The 18,169-nt window shown below is 33.2% G+C and overlaps 1 protein-coding gene across 1 annotated transcript; it reads left to right on the top strand.

Moving 5' to 3' along the window:
- Positions 1–10,898: 10,898 nt before the first annotated feature.
- LOC144573865 (uncharacterized) lies at positions 10,899–17,216 on the top strand. The gene is made up of 6 exons (XM_078323632.1): positions 10,899–11,273; positions 12,324–12,599; positions 12,932–15,147; positions 15,455–15,862; positions 16,269–16,498; positions 16,757–17,216. The coding sequence occupies exons 2-6, from the start codon at positions 12,427–12,429 to the stop codon at positions 17,006–17,008; spliced, it is 3,279 nt and encodes a 1,092-aa protein (XP_078179758.1). The 5' UTR covers positions 10,899–11,273; positions 12,324–12,426; the 3' UTR covers positions 17,009–17,216.
- Positions 17,217–18,169: the final 953 nt, after the last annotated feature.

Here is an 18,169-nt window from a genome sequence, read left to right on the forward strand (position 1 = left end):
AAATCAATTCATAAGTCCACCTATATATCTATAAAATGTTTCAATTTTTAAATTTTTTTAAAACATGACTACTTGGCCAATGAATAATTTAAACCCATTTGCAGGTGTCTATATTAATAAAAAATAATAGCTTATAATAACAATTATAATAAAATAATATGTCTAAATCTGAGTTAAAGAGGTTGCAACTTTAAATATTTAGTGTCCACATTAAGAGTTTTTAATTCCATCGCATGCTCAAAAAAAATATTCAGTCAAACTAGTTAATGATTGCTCTTGATCGCAATCCTTCTAAATGCTCTTAACTATAATATTTTTTACAGATTTAAAAAACCCAAAAATACTGTTTTCTATATTGAATTAACATCGCCATCAATCATTATTGGCTGGAAAGCGAAATTTCCTGTAGTCGGCCATTAGGTCGAAACAAAATTAGTACTGTTAGATACAACCAATTTTTTTATTTTTTATTTTTTTGCTGAACTGGTGATTCAAAATGAATTAAACCATTTTAGTTGTTAAATAGAAAATTTACAATTTCAATAACAACAGCACAACGACGACAGAACACTCAATGGACGCTCCAGTATCTATATAAATAAATATAAAATAATTTGGAAGGAACAACACAAAAGGTTCCTTTGATCTTCATCTTCTCTTGTTGTGCCAAAAAAGGCTCAAGATTGGAATTATTTATCAAGCAGTGATGCAAAATTCCATTGGTGAAATTGTACCTGCCATTCTGCCAAAACTTGAGGGGTAGCAAAAATTAGCGATAGAGACATCCCAATTGGCACCAGGGATAAATTTTGGATCGTGAATTTCGTGTAACTGGCACAAGGAATTGCTCAGGACCTCCATCCTCGTCCCCATAATTGGATCAGCTGTCTACCTGTGAATAGGAAATTCATGTTCTTAAAGTCACTTATACATAGATTTAAAGTAAATTTTGACATTTAAATATTGAATATAATTTTGTCTCAAAATCTATCCTGGACTTATATGACTACATGCCAGTAATTTTAGAGGCAGAAATTTCCTATTCATATAGGAGCGGGAGATTCGGTTCCTCGTCCCCTTTACTATCTTTCTTTTTCTAGCTTTAATTCATCTTCTTTCGGTTTTATTATTTGTTTTTCTTTTGTCTAATCATTTCAGTTTTTTTTAGATAACTGAATTAATTAGAAATAAAAAAAAAGTGATAAAATTGAAAGGTTTACAAAGTTAGTTAAATGAGCCATAAACTTAAAAAATGCGAGGCAATAATTTCACAAGTTTCACGGATGATTAAAATATAATGTTATAAACTCTAATTTCAATTTCAATTTCAGGATGTGGAGGTTTATAAATTAAGAGAGACTTAATTTCTATATAGTTGTTAACAATTATTTAGAAATTATTTAGAAACCAATTACAGTTGTCGGTATGGAGATGCTCTTATATAAGTTGTTACTACCCAACCCCGAATTAATTAATTAATTTATCGTTTTGCCAAATTATAATTTCTATAATGTATTTATTTTCATTTCTATTTTGCTATTTCTCTATTATTCATAGGTTTGCTGGAGCTTATGTCATTAGAAGGTAGGGGCCTGGCCTGGGTGTTAGCCTGTTAGGTAAGTGGAGACTGGAGACTGTTATAAGTAAATGACATGGCAATGGACAAATCTGAGTAGGATGACGTAGACAGCTTAACATTTAATTACTATCAATTGTTTTCAAGTTAAGTCTCCAGATATAGTTAACAATTAATGGTGTTTGCAAGGGTTGGCTATCCATCTTCCTGTACGGACATTTATTAGTTTCAAATTGCCCGGTTTTATAGTTTTTATAACTTTTTTACTAATTTTTTAGATAAGTCGAAAATCACTACTTTCGATGGTTGACAAATTTTAAATCAAGTGGTTTTTTAACTATCTAAAAAAATATTTAAAAAAAATAAAATTTTAGATCATGTGATTTTTTAACTTTCTAACAAATGTAGAGTCAGTTATGGCCCACACATGAAAACAACAAATTTTAGATCATATTAATTAATATGACATATTAATTTGTTGTTTTCATGTGTGGGCCATAACTGACTATACTCAAAGTGCAATTTGTTAGAAAGTTAAAAAATCACATGATCTAAAATTTTATTTTTTTAAAAATATTTTTTTAGATAGTTAAAAAATCACTTGATTTAAAATTTGTCAACCATCGAAAGTAGTGATTTTCGACTTATCTAAAAAATTAGTAAAAAAAGTTATAAAAACTATAAAATTTGATATCCTTAAACATTTTTATTTGGAGATCATATTTAACTTTTCAGATCGACAGTTTGAATTTAAAATTAAATATATAAATCCATAACCTAACTCTTTAATTTATGTAATCCAACTTGCACCTAAAGTTGTACCATAATTTGTTACTTCTATTTTCCTTGGTAACAGTTATACCAATAACATGCAAGGAGAGATTACGTAATCCAACTTTAGGTTTATTGTTAATATTAGTTAGTTTTAGTATCACCATCCATATTTAAAACTAGTCATTGGTAGCAGGGGCGGAACCAAGATTTGAATTTGGGGGGGCCGAAATTTTGTAGAGGTTTTTGGGGATGCTAATCGGTATGCATCTGTAAACAGCTGTGTATAAATGGAGCTATTCATAGTTTGATTGTGTATAGATGAGCTCAAGCAGTGCTATTCATAGTTTGATGGGGGAGGTGCCTGGCCCCCGCTTGCACCCCCTTGGTCTTGCCCCTGATTGGTAGTTTGAGTTGTTGATATGTATTCTCACAAAAATAAGATTACATGTCCTAGCTCCTAATGGAAAAATAAATTAATCATATTTAAAAGATGTGGACATATAAAAATTTGGCAATGATAACTACATTAAAATTATTTATGAATTTGACAACTAGAGTAAGACTTGAGTGCTATGGATAGCATAAGGTCATCCGTGCTACAATCTCAAAAACCTATCGTATAATAAACTTGTAGGATATTAATTTTTACTATTTTTGGATTTTTTTTTTTACTATTTTTTATTATTTATGAAAGATGACAAAAAATGACCTAAAATATTGACAATTATTTTTAGGTCATTTTTTGTCATTTTTCATAAATCATAAAAAACAAAAAAAGGTAAAAAAATTCAAAAATAGTAAAAATTAGTATTCTACAATTTATTATATAACTAATTTATTGAATTACTTAAATTGGAGTTTAAAATTTATATAACAGGTTTTTAAAACCGTAACACGGATGACATTATGCTGTCCATAGCACTCAAGCCTTGCTCTTATGAATTCGTATCCCCTCAGGTTACCTAACTGAGTAGAATTGAATCAGACGGTTCAAAAATGAATTGGCACGTATCTCAGAGCACAAATAATCCTGTCCCCTCTGGGAAATAAATCTGCTACGATCCTAAATGAGATTGTAGGGTCCTACAATTCTAAATCTAACCTTTCATTTGTTTTGAGATTCGTGCATTCAAAACTTCTTTAGAGATTCGTACAATTCAAAAAATAAAATGTTAGATTTAGAATCGTAGGACCCTACAATCCCTCAGGATCGTAGCAGATTTATTTCCATCCCCTTTGTCATCCCGAATCCCGACCGGCTGAGAGTAAATCTGAACCGTCCGTTTCAATTGTGTTGAGTCAGGTACCTGGGAGGATACGGATCCTGCTCTTACAACTATACAGTATTCTGACATTATCTAACTTAGCAAGTTAGCAGGGTCTTTCTCGCTTTGTACAGTACTCAGTGTAGCGGATAAGCGGACAATAATTAACTACTTCAAGGCTTGAAGCATAGTAACAAGATCCATGTATAAAACGTTTTTTTGACATTTTCGAACTGAACTCCGTTTAAAACGCAAAAAAAAATGTATAATACGTTTTATTTGCGAGAAAAATGAGAAAAAACGACATTTTTTTTTTGAAAATTTTTGGAATTTTCTTTTTGCTGGGGTTTTCTATTGGAGATTTTTTTTTTTGCTTCCGTATTGTACCGAATTATTCCTGAATTATACCCGAATCACGAATTATTCCTGAATTATACCCGAATCATGAATTTTTGATTTGTCATTATGGCCATAGTGACAAGATTCGCGTATTATACCCGAATAATTAAACAGATATATTTAATGGGTATTTAAAGTTTGAAGAATAGTGACAAATAAATTCTTCGGGTTCAGTTCGGCGAGATCAAAAATTGTGATTTGAGAATAATTCATATATAATTCGGAATTATCCGGATCAGAGATCTCAGTCTTGCAAGAGAGCAAAAAAAAAAACTAAGAAAAAAAATATTTTGGAAAAAATTCGCGAATAATTCGGAAAATTTGAAAAAAAATTCATGAAATTCGCAAATTATTCGAGAAAATCCAGAATGCCACTCCTGCAACCTGTGGAACGCGTGTCAGGAGTACATTGGTCAGCGCAGTGCATGAACTGCGTGTTTGCCACGCCCATGCGCAGACCGAGCTCCACCGACGCTCGCGTGCATATTTTCCGAGGTACCTCAAATTTTGCTTGACTGACGTGTAGACAGGGGTAGTACTATTTGTGCTTTGACATTCGTGTAGAACGTATTTCAACGGTTGTGAATTTCCAGGAAAACACTCAAAGTTTGAGATATCTCAGAGATACGAATAGCCGACGCTCTCTCTGATCCGGAATTCCGGATCGTTCATGAAACAGTTTCAGCCGAAAATCGAAGCATATTAGCTACATACCCCATTTCCGTTTCAGATTTATATTTGCTTCATTTTTTAAACAAGAAATGTTTATGATGTATACCGTTGCTATTAATTACTTTGACTGATTAATATTTTCTGAACAAATCAATCTCTCTTGTCTTGTCTTGTCTAGTCTTAGTGTTTACGTTTATTCAGCTTTAGTGTTCCTCATCAATTATCAATTTATGATCATGATGTTCTTGTTGTATAGCTTTTGTGTTTAGTATGATATTTTCATATTCCACCTTATTTGATATCAGCACGAATTCACGCCTTTTCTAATTTAAGTATCAATATATCTTTTATAGCAATATTGGTTCTCTTTACTTGGAATAAAATTTGGCTAAGATGCTTTCGTAGTCAACTAGTCATCTTATCTAGCAATAATTTTAATCATAATTAATTTTAGTACTCACCTACAAATCCTTGGTGTTCAGTAAAAATGTTGTTCAACATGTTGCCCAGTGAATATATATATATATATATATATATATATTTTTAAGATAAATATGAGAAAATGCATTTCAATTCTTTTTTTTTTTTATAAAGTTAGAGATCAAGCCACCTAACTAATTTAATTAACATCCACAAGAGATTCTCTATCTGAATTTCAAACCTGAAACTTTTTATACATATATTATTGCTTTTGTTACTAGATCAAAAACTGATGCATTCCAACTTTAAATATCTACAATAAATCTTCAATTAGATTTTATAAATACTTGTACAATTAACATTACCTAAATCACCACAAAAATAACTGAAAATAATAATACTAAAAGGTAACGATTTTGAAATATTTGTCCTCATTCATAAAAACAACGATTAACAATAAAGTAATATGGTTATTAAAAATTGTCGTGATTTAGGTTTTATTTTAGAAGGATAAAAAAAATGCACACGAATTATTGACGAGTTAATGACGCATAAAATCAAATCATTAGGAAATAAATAAACTTTGATATTTTTTTATTGGGTGTAAATCATCGTTAGGTCATGGGTCCAGATCAGATCGTGAAGTCGGCTCAAACCGTGTGCATAAAAGGCCTGATAGCAACATTTTGAAAAAAAAAATACAAATGTTCTTCGATACCCTCATATTATTTTTATTTATCTAGACTCCTGATGGAGCGATGAAACTCATTATTAAGGCCTTAAGGGGCATTAACATAATGTACTGTTTGACGAGCGCACGTTGCTTGTGAGAAACTTATTTAGATATTAAAATTTATCTTTTAATTTGAAATTTTTGTTAAAAAATTATATTAAAGGAAAAATGAAAGTGTAGCTTCCTGTCTTTTCTTTTTGTTAAGAGGTTTGGTTAATTGAACTTCAAGTGAGAACTATTTTTATTTTTAAAATTTATACAGTTGATCAAACTGTTTAACTTGATCTTTATATAAAAATATGTTTGGAGTTCAAATTTTATATTTTTTAAAATTATTTTACTATTTTTAAAATATTTAGAAAAATAATCTAATTTAAAGATTATGGACCATCCACTGGTGATTTTCTATCTATCTAAAAAAATAGTTAAAAAAATCTTTCAAAATGTAAAATTTGAAATGGTGCATACCGACTCTTTGAATTTCAATTTCAGCGCGTGATGTACAGACTTTGTAAAGTTAATGGTGCATTGTTCTCTGAGAACTTTCAATTATAGCCAAACACTTAGGCATATGAAGAGGCCAGAGGAGGAATCTCGTAAAGATTAGAAAATAAGAAAAAGAAATCGGACACCGCGGGGAATCTATTTTTTATATATTCGAGCATCTACTCGACATGTTAGAAAGTTTCTATATAAAAGCTTATGAGTGAGTCTATGGTACTATGCATATCACGGGTTGTTACCGTGCTACGGCTCTATATTCGAGTTTTCAAATTCTAACGGTCGATCCGAACCGTTCATCTTGTTCTCCATATTAATATGCGTTTGGAGACCAAATTTTACATTTTTTGAAATTTTTTTACTATTTTTTTAGATATTTAGAAAATCACTTGATCTGAAAATTCTGGACCATCCAAAAACAGTGATTTTTAATAAATCTAAAAAAATAGTAAAAAAAATTCAAAAAATGTAAAATTTGGTCTCCAAACACATATTAATATGGAGAACAAGATGAACGGTTCGGATCGACCATTAGGATTTGAAAACTCAAATATAGAGCCGTAGCACGGTGCCAAATCGTAATATGCATAGTACCATAGACTCACTCAAAGCTTATTAACAAACAGGGCGACCAAACTAGAGGGTTCTTAGTTATTTCATAAATTAAAATAATTTAATCATGTATATTAACTTTTTTTTTTTAGTTTCTGTATAGTTCAACTCTTTTATAAAATGTTAAATATTAATTAATTAAAATTTTATTTTGTAATTGTGGAGACTTGATTTCAAAATTGTGTTTTTTTTTTCTTCTGAATATTGAATAGTAAATATATATGTGCCAAAGAACATTGATCCTTAAATACATCTGATAATAATTTTTTTAGTTATATTAAATTGATTATACCATGATCGAAAAAAACTACATAAAACTTTTGAGGAGAAAAGAAAAAAGGTTCAGTGGAGCAAAATACAAAAAATATTTAGTATCCTTACTATACTTAAAATTATGATTATTCATCAGGGCGAGAAAAATGCTGCAAATGAAAGCATTTCTTCTTTATGATTATTTTTTATCTTGGGATTAAATTTTCCCTTTAAGAATGCAAATCTAAGACCAATTTAGCACTAATTAAGAATTTATAGGATCAAAACAATGCTATTGAAGTTTAAAAATCAAAATGAAAAACAAGAGATGCTTGAAGTATCAATCGTTTATTACAAATTTGCATTAAATGTATGGAAAATCAACACAAATGAGAACTACAATTTAACTATAAGCCTACACTTTATCAGAAGGATGTTTGGGTTGTAAGTTGTAACAAACATATTTTTTATTTTTGATATACAAGTAATAATCTTAGAGGCTACTTCTTTAAAAAGAAAAAGGAAACTCTAAACCTATTCTTTACAAGCTTCAAATTGTTTCATTTTTCTGTCCCCTCTACTTCTATAAAAAGGAATTATAGTTGTGTGGCAACTCAGAGCCAAATATATATATAACAACAATAATACAATATTGAAGGCATTTTAAATTTAAGGGAGCACCTAGCTATCCCCCGTAACAATTCCCCATTTCATCTCCCAGTCATTAACTACTTCAATAACTACTAACTATCTAGGGGGACCACTTACTATTTGGGGACCACATAATATTTGAAAGATTTTACAACTGGCACACGCAAGTATTCATCTATAATGCATCCAGTATTCATCTATAACACATTAAGTATTCACACCTAATATATCAAGTATTTTAAAAAAAAAATTGGACACGTTTTTAGAGGTGAGATTTTTTTTTCTTCATTCAATCTAATCAATATTTCTGACAATTGGTGAGGAATTTTGCAAATCTAAAACCACGAATGTTTTTGACATAATTTTATCTTTAAAATGAGATCCATGATGATATACTTTTGAGTTGTCCGTTGTACAAGTATTCATCCTTATCAAGAAAGCATTCATCTTCGTCGTGCAAGTGCAAATATAAAAACTGGAACATCACTCATTCATCTTTTACATGTTTTTAGAGGTGAGTTTTTTTTTTCTCCGTTCAATCTAACCAATATTTCTGACGATCTGTGAAAATTTTTGCAAATTTAAAACCACGAACGTTTTCTACACATTTTTATCTTGCAAATGAGATCCATGATGACATACTTTCTAGTTGTCTGTTGCACAAGTATTAATATCTTGTCACGCAAGTATTCATACCTAAGATATTAAGTATTCATTTATACACATTGAAGTATTCATATCTAAGATATCAAGTATTCATTCATATATCTTTTTTTTTTTCAAAATTCATTTTTATGTCATTTATTTAATATGCAGTGGCCTAATTCACCATTAATAAAACTTTGTTCTTTGCAAAACTCGCTACTTCATGAGGAAGGGAAACATAAACATGAAAGGGATTAATTGCATATACATATACAAAATTATTTTGATACGATGACAGTGACGGATCTGACCCGGTAGAGACGTGCTCTAGTATTCATTCCTATACATTGAAGTATTCATTCATACACATTGAATAATTCATTCATACACGTTGAAGTATTCATTCCTGGCAAAGGCGTGCTTGATTGGGATGGAGTGACGGATGATCTTCGGCAGAACGTTCGCTGGAGCGGGAGCAGCAGGCATAGAGGGAGCTTATTGATGAAAAAACGGAGGCGGAGGAGGAGGTGGGATGCGGAGGTGGGAGATGGAGGTAGAGGTGGAGGTGAGGTGAGGTGTGGGAGGCGAAGGTGAGAGAGGGAGGTGGGAGGCGGAGGTGAGAGAGGGAGGTGGGAGAGGGAGAAGGAGGTGGGAGAAGAAAATGGAGGTGAAAGAGGAAAAATAGAGGTGGAAGAGAAAGAAAGAAAGAGGAAAGAGGAAAAAAATAAAGGTTGTTAGAAATAGTATTTATAGTTGAGGAGGGTTCAAATGCTTCCATGTTTTTGTGCCTCTATCTCCCTTCATCATTTTCAAAGTTCAAACAGTCAATCCGAATCACTCAACCTAAACTCCATACTAAAATATGTTTGGAGACCAAATTTTATATTTTTAGGAATTTTTTTACTATTTTTTTAGATAGGTAGAAAAATACTGTTTTTAGATGGTTCAGATTTACTGATTTTCTACCTATCTAAAAAAATAGTAAAAAAATTCCTAAAAATATAAAATTTGGTCTCCAAACATATTTTAGTATGGAGGTTAGGTTGAGCGGTTCGGATCGACTGTTTGAACTTTGAAAATAATGGAGGGAGATGGAGGCACAAAAACATGGAGGCATTTGAACCCTCCTCTTTATAGTTATAGTTAAAATAGAAAATTAGTTGGAGGATGAAATGGGGGATGGATAGGTGGGGAAAATTATAATTACTCTTAAATTTAATCCGCTAACTTTTTACTTAATTGTGTTAAATTTCAACATGTTATCAATTGTCAAAGTAATAAAATAGCAGCATTCCGAGAGGGCAAAAAAAAAAAAAGACTGCCGACAATGAACACTTTGAAACGTCCTCATTTAGTGCGAGTTGGAGATCCCAATCAGTCCAAAACAAAATTATAGAGGAGTGAAAAAGATAAAAAGTCAAGACCGTGACTAAAGATTATGGGATCTTAACCAACAAAAGAGAACCTCGGATTCCTTATGGCGACTACCGAAATCATACCGTGTGACTTGCTACAGTTAATGAGTTTTTTCCCAAATCCCAGATCGGTATGACTCGTTACAGCATGTGATGCCCTTAATTTTCCGTAGAAAATTGAAGGCACTAAAAGGCGCTAACTTATCTCCCCAACCCAAGTTCTCAGATGCTTTTACTTTTTTTTTCAGTAACTTGACAAAGGCTGTCAAGGGGGTTCTCAGATGCTTTTACAATTTACAATTTCCCGTTTTATAACAGCACTATTGCATTAATGGGAATTTGTCATACATGCTGTATGCTTTTACAGTTTACTTATCCGTCAATTGGCAATTAGCACAAATTGCATTCATTGGAATTTGGCATTTTAGGGGCATTTATAGTGCTGGTGGGGCCAGATCGAGCATTCATCGCCAAATATTTTCATTGTCAGATTTCCATTGGAACTCTCTCAAAATAATGCATCTTACATTGAAAGAGCGTAGTGTACCTAACAAAAAGAAGTCTACTAAATTCGTAATGAAACCAACAGTTAATGCACTAAAGATGTTTTCTTATTTGCCCAATTAGAAATTACCTATATCACCAAGTGCATGTTTCCTTTTTGTATCTTTAATAATTTTGGGGAATTCACCTATTTTGCCAAGGAGAATTAGAGGGTCAGAGGTAGCGGTGAAAACGGATTGGATAGTAAATATCGATATCCGATAATTTATATGATTTTGAATTTTAATAATCTGTATTCAAATAGTAAATATATACTATATAATTTAATATATTATGAAACTATTTATATATATATCTATGAATATTTGATATTTGTATGTATTAAACGATCCATACGGATACATATATGATTTTACCACTATCCGATCGCCCATAGGGGTGTATTGTTTATATGCAAAAAATTAACACCCAGTTTTCCATTTGAATATCCTTAGGTGGTTCTCCTTTATAGCCCTTGCTCAAACCGCACCTCTTACTATCCCCATCAATTTGGTGCGACCTCACATTCCTCTTTCTCTCCTTCTCACACCTTTAAGACCCAAATTCACAATTCATACCTATCCTTTTAGATACTCTCTTTTCTTTATCTCTCTCTCTCTCTCACTCTCTCTCGCTCTCTCCGCATGTTTGTCTTGTTATCTTTGTCCTGGTTTTGAGCAGAGCAGCTTATTGAGTGCGGTAAGAAGTGTTTCATGAAATAGATGAGCTTCAATTTATAGCTGGAGATTTGAAGTATCTTACCATAGTTAGATTCTTGGACGATTGATACCAGGGATTGCTCTGCTATCTTTCAGGTATGGAATCAATTTTAGTTGGAACAATTTCTATTTCAATTATATATCAAACAGCAACCAATTTTCTCAACCTTGATTAATGTTGATGTCTCTGTTTTTTGTATGAATCTAGTAAATTACTTTGGTTTCGATTTTATACTATTAACTTTATATTTGCTGATTAGTGTATATATTACCATTTGGATCATTTATTTCTTAGTTATATATATATATATTTATTTTTTTATTTTGAAACCCATTTATTTCTTAGTTATAATTCCAATATTCATAGGAAATGATACCTGAGAATAGTTGTCGTATTTGACTTTGTTTTTTATTTTTCGGTGCAGCTGCACTTGCCTTATAATTCATATCTCTATTTCTATTTGAACTTTCATATAAACTAGAAACTGATGTTGAATTTCTGGCAGGGTACTAAACGCTTTCTTTTTTAAAAAAAAAAAAAAAAAAATGTAAAACAGAGAGTCTCTCTTCATTGCCGTTCAAAGTTTTTAATTCAAACTCAATAAAAAAACTAGAATGAAAGTAAAACAACAGAAAGGTTGAATTGTATATTGTTTTGTGGTCAAGCATGGCATCAACTTCCGAAAAGTTCAACCTAGTCTCTTTCAATATTAAGAAAACCAGTGAATACGTCTATGAGTAACATAAAGTTCCACTACAATAGAATAATTTTCTAATATTTCATACCAAAAAAAATATTCAGTCCGGTTGATTTACAAGGACAAAAACGGTATATACTCTTTTTTTTTATTCTGAGAATTGTATGTACCTTGTTTCATGCCCTTTCTGTTTAAAATATCAACAAAATGACCAAACTGATATATCTATTTTTTGTTTTCCAATTAAGAATAGTAATCATATTAACTTTTAAGACCAATCATAAACTTGTTTAATTTATTTGATTAATTGTTTTCTGATTCTTGTTTTACCCATAAATAGTATATGCATCTTTTTTTATTACTTTTCTTTTTCTTGCTGACGTGCTGAATGTAACTCGAGCTTGAATATTATTTTGAGTGAATATTGATTCCTTCAATGCAATTTTAGGTATTGAAGACCGGGTCTTCTTGATCTGAAGGGGACATGGTGATGGAAAGTCAGATGTAGAGAAAGGCTTCTAATTTCTTTTTCCAAGAAATTTCGGGGCAGTATGGATACAGCAAATACAAATGGGACTAACACAAGTTCAATCTCACGCGGGTCGTTTAACGGGTTTAACGGATTATTCTTCAGATTATTGGTTTTTCTGTTAAGCTCGTCAGTGTTTTGGGTTGCTATTTCCTTGGCGGTTTTGATACATTTCATATTCAGATATGTTTTCAGGTATAAAGCAATTTAATATTTAATTAATTTAAACTGAAATATATATAGAGTTTATCAAAGGACATCTGGCCACTCTGAAAGTACCTGTGTACCAATCATCACCAACCAGAACCCTAATTATTAGGTACCAGTTTGATATATATCTATTTTTTCCTCAGCCTCTTTACTGTTGAGGTTTTGTGTATAGGTTACTGGTTAATTTACAGATTAGGCTTGTATTGGAATAGTATATGGTTAGACTGGTACCAGTTTTTTACATGATCTACTTTGAATCTTTTATTGCCATTTTGAAAAGCTCCTCCTAAACATTTTTTTAATCTCATTAATATTAGGCCAAAGAAGAACGAGTCAGGACCAAAATTCTATCCTGAGATAGATAATTCATGTGATAGAGATCGCTTCACAGGATTTGATTACATATGGGAGCATAATCATGAGGCATTTTGGAACAATTTCGCTGTGAATTACAGTGTAAATGATCCAAAGTGTATGGACGAGTTAGCCACAGGCAACTCTGTACATGGTGAAAAATTTGATTTTTCTGAGGATAATGGGAAATTGACTTCAAGTTTGAGCTTCAAATTCGAGCACCAAAAGTTTGAAGAATTTTGCGAGCCTAAAATGTATCCAATCAAGGAAGAGGTATCACCTGATTTTAATGACAAATCCATTTCAAACAAGCCACCAATTTCAAATGACTCACCGGCTTCAACAAACATTCAAAAATACCAAATTGTGCCTGAGAGAAATTTGAGAGGATTTGTCCAAGAACCCGAAACCATGACCATATCTATCAGAGAGAATTACACTGAACTGAAAGCTGAAAAATTATCCAGCAAAGAAGAGAAGTTAAACACCAAATTAGAAGAACAGATGGTTGGTGAAATCGAGAAGCTAGAACCAATAATAGAACCCAAAGCCAAATCTGATGTCATGCCAAAACCTGAATGTGAATCTGAACTTAGCGAACCTGAATCTCAACCAGAGAATGAAGTCAGAATGGATCTAGAACATGAATCCTTATCCGAATTAAATCCAGAATGTGAACCTGCACAAGTCGTAAAACATGAACCAAAATCAGGATCAGAATCTGAACCAGAACCAAAACCAGAACCAGAACCAGAACCAGAACCAGATCCAGATCCAGTAGATGGTATAATAAGTTATATAGATAACAAAAGAGATCTGGGTGAAGGTTTTGGCAGAGAATCATGGAATGAAAATAAACAGGAATACACAAACTATAAAGAAACAAAGAAACCTACCGTTTTTGGTACCGATATATTATCCTCAACTGATGATGTTATAACTAAGCCCATACAAAAGATCACAGACAGAGGTTTTAACCCGGTAAATGAGTCTATTGAATCAGAAAATATACCTTCTGACCCAGAGATTCCCTTGGAGATACCAACCAGACTGAGTAATAAGCCTGCTCCTTTACCAAACAAGAGGAAATTAGTAAGGAGAAAAAGATCCATACAAAAGGAAATGATTTTGGAGAAACCAGAATTTAGTAGCAGTAGTAGTCCGAGTACAGTTTCAAGTGAGAGAGGTAGACGGATGCTCACAGGGAGATATGTATCAGAGGAGTTTTCTAGTTTTGATTCAGATTCTCAATCGAGTGTAAGCGATGGGTATTCAGTTAAGGATTTAATTGTCGATTCAGACAGCGATTGGTTCTTGTCAGAAAAGGAATCTGATAGTTCCCCACACAAAAATTACAGTGCCGGGCAATCAACCAATCTTGTGAGGTATAACTCGAAACCGGTGGATCGTCTCAAAGAAAATGAGAAGGGCCAAGCACAATCATTTTACGGTTCTGAAACAGATTCGAGTAATTTTCCAGCACAGATATCTTCCAATCATGATCAACCCGATGGAGTTAATGCTTGGTTAGGGAATAATTCCAAACCTGAATTTGATGTGCAGAATCAAGAAGAAAAGGCAGAAAAAGTAGTAAATGAAACAGACGGAGACAAATTAGGAAAAATCAAGGGTCTAACGGAAACAAACATCGAAAGCAATAGATCACTGGCCACAATAGTAACAAAGGAGGACTTGAGTAAAGAGACCCAAATGGCTATTTTAAGCCAAGAGGATGAAGCAACAAGTGAGAATTTGGACAGAGAAACTGAAACAGATACTTTAAATCACTATGAAACCATGTCACCAAGAAAAGATAATGCTACTGAAAAACCAACACAAGATAGTGAGAAAATCGACATACAGCAAAGCAAGTCAAAAGACAAAGGCAAGGAATATTTGGATGAAGAAGAGGAGGATGAATTGGAGTCACTTTGGGAGCATCAAGATTTGATCGAGCAGTTGAAGATGGAGATCAAGAAAGCGAGAGCGGTCGGTCTGCCCACTATTTTGGAGGAATCAGAGACCCCAAAAACGACCGTCGAGGAACTAAAGACATGGCATTTCGATGAGAAATTCCTGCACGAGGATCCGATGGATGAGTTGAACAAGTTTTATAAGAGCTACCGGGAGAGGATGCGCAAGTTCGATATCTGGAACTACCAAAAGATGTATGCTGTAGGTATGTGTACTTGGATTTTATTTTTTTGGAATTCCTTTACACGTTTTGCCCCTTCAAAATCTAGTTTAAATTTGAATTTTTTTTTCTATACATTCTGAGTTGAACCAAACAAAAGTAACTTCTTTCTTGTTGCATTGCAAGTGCCCCATCCAGTACCAAGCAAAATACCGAACCGTATCGTTACTAAGCTTGATCCTTTATCTTAGATATTCCAAGCTAATTGTTACTGCTCTTACAGAGCATCTTGTAATCCTAAAACTCCTTTTTGAGAAACTCATAACCTATAATTTTCCTTCTTTCTAATCAGGTTTTCTACAACTAAAGGACCCGCTAGAATCAATGGGCTCTCAAAAACCGTTACTCCCGACAATAACCTCCATCCTCTCACAAAACATCTCCAGGCGCCGAAAACCCACTAACGACCCATCAGAGCGGTTCATAAAGGAATTACGGTGTGATTTAGAGATGGTTTATGTGGGGCAATTGTGCCTCTCTTGGGAGTTCCTGAGGTGGCAGTATGAGAAGGCTCTTGAGATGCCTGAGTCCGACCCGTACCATTCCCACCGGTACAACCAGGCAGCCGGCGAGTTCCAGCAGTTCCAGGTGTTGATCAATAGGTTCGTCGAGAATGAACCTTTTCAAGGACCAAGGTTGCCTAACTATGTGAAAAACCGTTGTGTTTTGAGAAATCTCTTGCAAGTGCCACTTATAAAAGGTAATGCTGAGTATATTGTGTGAATCCATGATTTCCTTTTCATTTCTTTTACCAGTATGTTCTAGTAACCAGCCCAAATTATTTGTCTCTTTTTAATTGAGTTATGATGTAATACCTTATGCATGTGGATGAATTGAGCGCTCAAATAGCTTCACTTGGTCACAGTTAAGCAATTAAACGAAAATATTGCAAATAAATAGACAAATAATGAAATTCATAAAAAAAAATACGGAAGGAATATTATGTCAACGTTTTACATGAGCAAAATCTGACTTGAACATCGATAGTTATCCTCTTAAATCTTATATTAAGTTAAAAAAATTGTCGTTTATGGATTTGTGCCTTTATGATATTTACTATTCAAAAGGTATTAGAAAAGTTGACTAAAATCATGATGTTATTGCAGAGGATAATTTAAGGGAGAAACGGGAGGACGACCAAAAAGGGAATTACATCATCACAAGCGAAGAATTGGAAGATATAATGGAGGAGAGTATTCGGGTTTTCTGGGAGTTTGTTAAAGCCGACAAAAATGAAATGCCGGTAATTTTGAAGGGTTTGGTGGGTCCACAGGTTGAGCTCCAGGACCCGTCAGACTATGATTTTATGATGCACCTCCATTCTGTATTACAAAAGGTATTGATTAATTCTTCCTTACGGGTTCTCAAAAGAAGGAAAAATAAAACGACCTCTTTTGTTTCTTGTTATAAACCTGTTTACAGAGAGGCCAGTACAATGATGGCATCCTCAGATTTTGTACCAGAAATTGTCCTCTAGAAAATTACTTGTAACACCTGGCCTCATCTACTTTCCAAATTCAGTACCTGTACCTGATTAATATGAAATAAAATTGAAAAAAAGATGCTTTACATTTGATTCCTTTTCATGGTGCAGAAGGAGAAAAGGTTGAAAGATCTTCTGAAAACAGGCAACTGCCTCGTTAAGAAGTTCAAAAAGCCAAAAGAAGATCGATCAAATCAAGACCTCTTCTTCTCTCAAGTAGACATTAAATTAGTGTCAAGAGTGCTCAAAATGCCGAAAATCAGTAGCGAGCAACTTCAATGGTGCCATAAGAAGCTTGATAAGATATCATTTGTAGACAGAAAGATTCAGAGGGAGCCTTCCTTTTTGCTCTTCCCTTGTTGACATATTGGTTTTACCTTTTTCATTTTTTTAACCTCTTTGGTATATAGTTAAAGGCGATGAGCATGTACAATAAAGGTAGTTTATTTTAGGAACGATTAATTAAGGATTTTGGTATAGTATTACAGGTAGGTATTTTTACTGCGATGTATTTCCGCACAGCTTGCAGACATTTGAGTATATATATAGAAATAAGAAAACTATTACATTTCGTAGATGCTATGTAAATTAATGCAAGGTATAGAACAATGCGGTTTAATTCATGAGGTTTTTTCCTTTTTGCAAAGATTGAATCATTTCATTATACTGTCTCGAGGAATTTATTGATTTTATGTAAGAACAAGGTAACAAGGCAAAGAAGTGCACAAATATTTATTGTAATGTGGATGATTTAACACACAAAATGAGTTTGTGCGTAGCTACCTAATTAAGCCGGGCAGTAATTACTTATGCACAGATCTACTCAACTGTCATGGAAGGATGGTATCATACATGATGAATGAACATGAACTAAATAGGAATTGCGCCCACTAAACAGAGAGCCAGCACCAAAGCTTTCAATGTAGGATAGCCACTACAAGTTGGCAAAATTAATGCAAAATAAATTGATATATCTAGCTGAGGTATGCATGAAAAAGGACCCCAAGACAGTGTGTAAAAGTATGCAGCACCAAAATTTTGTTGTGTTTTGCCAAAGAGGGTTTGCCATTGATTTTAGTGCGTCGTATCTTCCTGTGCCGTTGTTTACAATTGTGAATTCTGTACAACTTTAAATTTGTGCAGGATCCATACCTGTTCGGAATTAATAAAGAGTTCGCACTCAATTTTGTATAAAGTTTACACACATCCCGCTGAATCCGTATCACCCAGGTACCTGAGGTGCAAGTGGTAACCTCAGGCCGTTCATCTCACTTAGCACGAATCTTAAAGAAGACCCCTACAGCCTCAACACTCAACAGGCACCGGATTGAGTTTAGTCCAGCTGAGATTAATCTGGACCGTCCAATTTTTTCAATTGCACCTGAGGTACCTGGTGGGACACGGACTCCCGCTGAGATGAATAAGGTCCGTGTATGTCAAATGTTGTGAAATAAAATTTTGTATGGAGGTCACACTCAACCTGGGCCCAATATTAATAAGGCCCATTAATAGCTCCAAAAAGAT

Source organism: Carex rostrata, chromosome 22, assembly GCF_964058835.1.
Source record: "Carex rostrata chromosome 22, lpCarRost1.2, whole genome shotgun sequence".
NCBI lineage: Eukaryota > Viridiplantae > Streptophyta > Magnoliopsida > Poales > Cyperaceae > Carex > Carex rostrata.